Consider the following 8,450-nt stretch of genomic DNA (forward strand, 5'->3'; position numbering starts at 1 on the left):
CAAACTCCATAACCCAAAGAGACTGCCCTGGCTCGAAAAGATATGAATTAAATTTGTTGACATATGTACGACCGTATATAGTCTATTTAAGCTGACATCGACAAGAGATATTGAAGAAAGCCAAGGGTCATGTCTTGTGAATTTGACATACCATCATCACCAACCACACGGAACCAAAGCACTTCACCATATATCATGCTTATCCACTAAATTAGAGCACCATAAATTAATTCGGATTAATTTAGCAGAACATGTTCCATAGCATTTATATATTCCTCCACAATTTCTTCGTAGCACGAAAACAAATTACTAGACCCATTTCTCAAGCACGGTAGATCTTTCAGCAATGTCTCCATGTTACCAACGGTCTATAAAAAGATTTTCTTCAAAAATTTATACGAACACAATGTTGGTTTTTCACGGTATCTTCTAATTTTTTACGCGGCATGGTCATGAAATGGCTTCTACGGAGGAAAAAGGTAGAGATCTCTCACCAGATGACTAGTGAGTAGTGAATTTACCGATCTGACGTGGAAGTCAGTAATTGGTTGGGTGGTCGGCAAGCACTTACGCATGCCACCAACCCCGTTGTGTACCATAACAGCATCCGACTGCCACATCAATCCGGTGAACCTGAGGTGACCTAGCGGGTGTTTGGGAGCAATATTCTTCTACGTAAACTTCACTTCTTTAAGCTGGTTGGAGACACCGTCGCTTCCCAATTTTCTATACAGTCCCAACCTATCTATTGACATCTGGTCCGGCTTGTAAAGACCATATGAGGGTTCGAAGCTAGTATTGGCCATTCAGCAATCAGCCACCAAACCAATCACTTACCAAAAGTTTTTATCACTAGGCAAGAGAATACACACACACACACACACACACGCCAACCTCATAGAAAGAATGCAAGGATAAAACGATGTGGATGTAATGTCAATCAGATGCACGCTTGGGAAGATTAGCTTGTGACCTTATTTGTGGTATGAAGTGGCTAATAAAGAAGAATTTCTGATGTAAGTACTCCTCTAATACTTATCTTATCTGTTTCTCTAGAAAAATAAATATTTCTAAAAAAATTTCTGTTCAATTTTTTTTTTTCTTTTCTCCCCACTACCTACCAACATCCTAAAGTATAAAGGATTTACAAGTTTGCAAGTTATACTCAACCTCAGCGGCTAATCTCCCAAGTTGAACTACCCCACGTTGGGTAGGGCATAAGAGGGATGATGATGATGATGCATCCGTGAGTCCCTGCTGGTCCACCGACTGACTCGACGTGAGCTAAAGACAGAACAATCCACGTGTTGGTAGACCCCGCGGAGAGCTTTGTGCAACCATTGGATCTACCGCTCATAGTTCTTCTACCTACTGGTCTCGTATATGAACTGACGGGATATGTTTGGATGGCTAAACCGGCGGCAGATCGGGATCCCGCATAGAAAGGTCTATGCGCATTTTCGGGAAGATAAGCGTGAGACAAGTCACAGCTATCTGATCTCGGATCTGGACTTCCGCAGTGAGGCCACACGGGGCGGAGACCTCATGCGATAGCTGCAAGGCCGCGTGCATAGGTTTCACACGAGCACTCGGGAAGAAAAGGAAGAAGGGTCACAGAAGAATGGCAGGAAAAAGAAAAAGGAAAGTTTGTCGTTGTTGAGACGCTTGAGCTCTGTGGACCCGATTTGCAAATCGAGAGCACGTTTTATGCTGGCCCAGGTTCCGCATTCTCTCTAATATTACGTAAAATACCTCATAAAAGGATAATGATAAAATGATAGGTTTATCGGCATATGATGACCAAAGTATGTGTTAATAGTGTTACATATACTAAATCACCAAGTACTTGTTTTATGGCATCAAGGGGCAAAGAGGTGGATTATTATTGGAATTTGATCTCAAGGGGTGGGATAAGGCACTAAGCATTAAAATTTTTATAATTACCAAAAGTTTCTGTAAAATCATTAAAAGTGTTGATATCTCAAAATGAAACAAAGAATTCTTAAATGCACTGGATAATAAGTTAAAGGCAAATTAGTCATTTATCGGAGTTGAACCCCAAATTTAACCCTCACCTGGTGCAAAGCTAATGAGCTCGCATGATTGGGGAAAAATGTGTCAAATTACTGATTCGTGCTGGCCCAAGTTGGTTTACAATTTGATAATGTTAGTTCCGTAATAAGGTTTACAATTTGCTCGTCCAGACGATGAGAATAATCGGAAATTTCTATTAGGAGTGTCATGCATGCTTCAAAATATCTTAGAAAGCCACTCCTGCAGCCACTTTGCATATGTTTCCTATTCTTTTTTCTTCTAGTTTTTTATTTTATTTAGAGACTATCTGCTTCCTCACCCATCCCTGCATGGATCAGGGAGAGCTATGGAAATAAAAGTTTTACTAGAGGAATGTTTCTTTTAAAGCATCTAATGGTATACAGAAGATTAAAACAAAAACAATTGAACCCCAAAAAAAAAAAGCTCCATGACAATCAGTCATTTTAAATATTTTATGCAGTGATTGATCCAAAGAGAAAGATACAAATCGATCTATTCTTTCATATCAAGAGACTCTGCTTTTCATGCTGCGTCTATCTGCCCTTTCTCCATCTGCCCACTCTTCCCCACCATTCAGACCCTCTTTTCTATTCTCACCTTGCAATCCAAGACGAGATGTTCTACAATTATCTCAATATTCAATAGGAGGGGGAAAAAGAGAGAGAGAGAGAGAGAGAGAGAGAGAGAAGGGGACAATGATTGCCAAGCAATTCGGTGATATAAGCTCAATCACGAGAGGTATGGATCCATCAATCCTTTTATACTCCCCTAATATAGGAAGCCATGTTTTGCTCCTTGTTTCTTGGAAATGTCATTGCAAACCATGGACGAAGTTTACGTCCCATGCAAAGTGAAAAGTGAGTTTTGGCTTGGAGTTCACTTGCAAGACATTTAGATTTTGAAATTCATGTGAAACTCTAAGATAATGTTTTAATGCACTGTAGATCACTTTATGCAGGCTGGTCTGAAGCAAAAACTCGATTCTACTTACAGAGCATGCTAAACCAAACCCGTGAAGAGAAGCTGGTAGTTTTCCTTTTACGTTTCTAGCGAACATATTTGATGCTGGTTATCCTACAATATCAAGACTAACTTTATACATCTTGGTTCACAAGACACCCTTGAGAAGGTTCATTTAAAGTGCTGCTATAAATGTTAGAGATTTATAATGGACTGAAATATTGACTGGCAGATATGGACTGAACCATGATGGGCCTCTGGTTGAAATCATATGAAGCCCACTTGGGTTCAAGAATAATAGAGTCGTATTATTGCGACAAGATTAATGAACAAAGAAGGAATTTATACAACAGTTTGCATCAACTATAACCATGTTTTTTAATAAAACAAAGAAACCTGTCTTAAACATAAATAAAGAATTTGAATTTCTTGTTTGTGCTAAATGCAGGGTTTGTTCTAAGTCTCATTGGTAAGCCCCATTCTTCTGCGAATCAAAGGAGGGGTTCATGGCCTGCAGGATGGTGAACCTAAACTTTCACCACTTTATTTTGAAAAATTTTCGGAATCTAAGATACGAGAGTAGTAAAAGGGATATATTTCATTTATTTTTGCAAACTAGGGATTAGCAGGACCTCAAGGTCCAAATATATTTGATTCACAGATTTCCCAAGAACAGGATTGTAAGAAATTAAAGAAAAAAAAATTAGAAGAAGATTTACTTGATTGCTTTTAATATCATTTTGGAAACAATGCTAGTGTAAACATCTAGAAATTAGTTTGTGAGGATTTTTTTTTTTCCTTTTTTTTATTGGATCTCTATGGTGAGATTGTATTTTAGATCTTCATAAGAAAAATCCAACCTGCTGGTCATGTTAAATGTAAAATCAGGTTTCATGATTACAGATGACTTGGTTACTCAAATCTATAAACTAAAACAACACCAAGAAAGTGTTGCACATGGTACATTTGTTATGTATATTGGTATACTAGAAGCAAGAATTGAAGTTTTATTTGTCAAGAATGTTCAAAAATCTAAAAAAAAAATCCATTTGGTTTCACTTTTGATTGGTTGACAGTTTTTTTTAATCAAATCTTAAGTATATCCAGACTTGACAATGAATCAGAACAAATTTATAGATCATTGTTTTAACACTGACGACAAAGGATTCATAGAATGCTCCACTTGTTTTGAATCGTGTCTTATGGGCTCGTTTGGTTCGCGGAAAGCATTTTTCCTCCTAGGAATATGATTTCTAGGAAACAAATTCCTAAGAAGAGGATGCCTAGGAAAGTACTTTTGGCATGTTTGGTTGACCATGGAAAAGTGACAAATTTCCAAAGTGCTTATATTTGGTTGGTCATCCATTTTCCTAGAAAAGTTATGTATAATTCCTATTATGCCCTTAATAAAAATTAGGTCTTTAATGCTTCTTTAATGCTAAAGAGCCAATTTGGGAAAAAGCAAAAATGGAGTGATTCCCGTCTCATGGGAAAGTAGCTTTCTCATGGAAAAGACTTTTCCATGAAATGTGGGAATCATATTCTCATGAAATGTGGGAATTATATTCCCATGGGAATACAACTTTCCCGTCTCTCTCATTTGAAAACTCTAATTAAACAAGAAGCATCTCATTACTTTCCCGTTGACTACACTTGCCCCCTTCTTTTCCCACGAACCAAACGAGCCCTATGAATAAGCTAGAGTGTTCACTTGAACCAATAGTCAAGTTCTGCATTTCCGGAGCAGTTGTCCAGCCGAATCAAATTACCATTAGGTTCAGTCAACTGAGTTTCAATACAACAAAAAAGATCCAAAATAATTTTTATCTAGCATTTGATTTGAATGCATGAGAAACGAAACCTAAGGAGGCCCGAACTAAGAGGGGCAAACAAACTGTAATCTGGATCATCTATGCTATTCCGGTTGCAGCCTCTCATTTGTCACTCGAATCATTCAGTAGAGGGAGAGAGCGAGCCAATGTATCAATGAATAGACAGTCAATGGTAGATAGACAGCGCTGCCTACACGCGAATTAGCTTATGAGGTTGAGCAGTCTCAATCTCGCTACTGAATTTATGAATGAATGCTGGGCTAGGCCGCTATCCTAGGTTGTTTGATCAGCATTATGTTCTGCTGGCGCTCGCTCTTTAACACACCCGTTTGCCAACAAAGATACTACGGCGAAACAGGAAACTAGGGCCACCATGGATAGTAGCATTGGGAACCACAAGTTAGCTGCTTTTTATATCGTACGAAGAAAAGGCTTTTAGGTCGGCATATTTAGTGTACTTAATCTTTCACCTCTAGAAAGCTCATCAAGCTATTCATCCACCCCTCTTACTTTTCCTCGTTAAAATAATAGCATTTTTTACTACCATAGTCTGGGACTTTTTCAGAGTCCTCTGACTAAAATTGATCTACTCATTAAACACAAAAAATCCTTTCAAAATTGACCAAAATTTGGTACAGGAAATTGTCAAAAGTCCTATAGCATTAAGTATTACGGAAACCCTTCCCCAAATCCATCCGAAAGCCTCTTTAATCCTTGATCCCTAAGCATATCCGATCTTTATTTTCAGTTAAGGGTTCACCAACCAATTGATATCTTGAATTGGATATAAAGCAAATATGAGAAGATCAGGCCCTGACTTATTCTTTTGGTCATCAAATTTAGACTCTTCTTTTCAGAAGTGCAAACCATATAGTTTAGAAAGTTAGGAAACATAATACTAAATAGCATAGGATGGATAAGCTATTTGATGGTTTACACGTGGGGCTGAAATCGATGGAATACGGATCGAATACTAGCATATCTATATCCAGATTTATTTTATTTGACTAATGTATATACGGATACAGATATTAAGCGGATACAGATATTCATCCATATATGTTCTAAACAGATATGGATATAAATCGAATATTGAAAGTATAGATATAAATATGAAAATAAATAGAATAATTAAACTTTATGATCACTGAATCAAAGATAGTACTAAGTGGATGATGAATCAGGTTAATAGCATACTAATATGGTCATTTTTTTTAAAATTTCATGAGTGTTATATAAAATTAAATAGGATTATAAATAAAATCGATATTCAGATACGTACCGGATAGTTGTCTATTCATATCTATATCCATTTTTCTTTAACAAATACAGATACGAATATGAATATTAATCGAATGCTCGAATTTTTATCTACATCTAAATAGATTCAAATAAAAAATAGATTCGGCCGGCTTTCATCCCTAGTTATACATCTTGTAGTTATACGCCTACAAGGAGACCAAACAGCAATGCAAAATGGTGGGGCCACGTTCAAAAATTTTTCCAAAGCGAGAAACTTGACTCTCGTGTGGGCGGTTACACTTTCCAGAACGTGGGGAGAAAGAGAGAGAAAGGGATCCCTACCGTCACAACGTCTCAGGACGCGAACTTCTTTTAAATTCCGGAAATGCAGAAAAGATCTCCTCCTAATCACACCCACATCTCCACCCACTTACCACCCCGATGATGAAAGACTGAACACTCCGCGATTGCGAGTGTCTTCGTGTGTTCCATGTAACACTCAACTCTGTTGTGCCCCTGAACTCGAAGAAACCCACGTTCCCGAAGACAGCCTAACTAACCGCCATTTCCCAACCGCTTCTTCTCTCTATCATCCCACGTTTCCATTTCAAACCCCAAACCCATAAAACTATATATGCAGAACCAAACAAAGCTAATTCAAAGAAGAAACGAACTTGAAGAGAGGGCGGAATTAGAACGTACCTGAGTAAGAGAAGAGATCGGGATGAAATGGACGAGGCGGCGGGAGCAGCAAGAGCAGACGAAAAGGAAGAAGAAGAAGAAGAAGAAGAAGCATTTGTCCTCCACGTCCAGGTCCTCCACGAGCTTTTCCTTTACCCGGGTCCTTCCTCCCTCTTTGATCTCGAAGCTAAAGCGCCTCGCCACCAAACTTAATTCCCGGCCGCACAAGCCCAAGCGAAGCACCCCACCCAAATTCATCACCCACTCCTCCCCCGCCTCCTCCTCCTCCTCCACCGCCGGCGTCACTCCCAGCCCATACCACCACCGTTCCGCTGCCCACCGTCTCCCCTCCTCACCTGTCGACGACATCCTCCGCCGGATCGCCGCCCGCTTCCCGCCATCCGTGGATGATGAGAGACTTCTCGTCCGATCCAGGACGAGTCGCCCGACTCGGCCCAGTTCGTTGACTGATCTCGAACTGAGGCCGATTCGTTGTCGTAGATCGGACTTCCGACTCGCCGGGAGTTCCCCAGAAACGCCGCGGGCTCTTGAGATCCCCACGGAGATCGAGCGGTCTGGGGCCGATCGCAGGCTCCGGCGACGGAATCAGCGTTGGTGGAAACCGAACGATGGATCGGAGACGCCTCGAAGGAGACCTTTGGGGGATCGCAGGTTAAAAGGACCGGCGACAGAGGAAACAGAGGGAAGTCCGGATCCGACAACAAGATCCACGCCTCCTCGTCTTCCAAAACCGATCGAGAACGCCGGAATCGATCCTCCTCGAAGATTGATGCACGGTCCAGATCCGGATCGGAAATCCATCGCCGGAAAGATTCGCCGCAGAACAAGGGTTAGGGTTTACTCCCCTCGGGCGGAGATGGGGAGAACGAAGGCGTCGGCGGCGAGGGTGAGAGGGAAAGACGCGGAGAAGGGGAGGAGGGAGTTGGAGAGCTTCGCGGTGTTGAAGTGCTCGCGGGATCCGCAAAGGGATTTCAGGGAGTCGATGATGGAGATGATCGCGGAGAAGGGGATGCGGCAGGCGGAGGAGCTGGAAGGGTTGCTGGCCTGCTACCTGTACGTCAACTCGGACGAGCACCACGACGTCATCGTCAAGGTGTTCCGCCAGGTCTGGCTCGACTTGATTCGGGAGCGCTTCGGGTCCGAGTCCGAGTCCGAGTCCGAGCTCGGAGACAGTTGTTCTCCTGCGTTTCACTCTCGAGCGGGATGACCAACGGATCGTCCGCATAGTGTCGGATCACATTGTATAGTTTCACCTTCTTCTTGCGATTTTGGTCAATTATGTAAATAGTTATATTTCCATTCCATAATTAATTGATCAAATTGACTAATTATAGTAAATGGTCAAAAATATAAAATGGATCCAAATTTACTCACATATTTGTACATGACACTTGAAAGAAAAATATTTGGTTACTTGTTATTTACATAAGATGTCATTCGTGTTTCTTTATTTGTGATTTATTATGTCCTCTCCATGCTTCCTTGTATTGCAATATTTATACCCTCTTTGAATCCATTTTTAAGACATTGATGGATTTGGCTCGGACTCAAATCGAATTAGATATGGATGAGATACTAGCATTTCTATATCTATATATTTATTTTATTTAACGGATAAAAATACGGATACGGACGTTAGTCATATGCAAAAATTCATAT

At 40.6% G+C, this 8,450-nt stretch overlaps 1 protein-coding gene across 1 annotated transcript; it reads left to right on the plus strand.

Annotated features, from left to right (window-relative positions):
- The first annotated feature begins 1,031 nt into the window (after nt 1-1,031).
- LOC103707393 (uncharacterized) lies at nt 1,032-8,215 on the plus strand. The gene has a single exon (XM_088722546.2). It carries the CDS (start codon nt 6,814-6,816, stop codon nt 7,996-7,998), a length of 1,185 nt encoding a protein of 394 aa, XP_088578672.2. The 5' UTR covers nt 1,032-6,813; the 3' UTR covers nt 7,999-8,215.
- Nucleotides 8,216-8,450: the final 235 nt, after the last annotated feature.

This window comes from Phoenix dactylifera, chromosome 5, assembly GCF_051530095.1.
Source record: "Phoenix dactylifera cultivar Ajwa chromosome 5, Ajwa_hap1_PhDact_Kaust_v1.1, whole genome shotgun sequence".
In the NCBI taxonomy this organism is placed as follows: domain Eukaryota; kingdom Viridiplantae; phylum Streptophyta; class Magnoliopsida; order Arecales; family Arecaceae; genus Phoenix; species Phoenix dactylifera.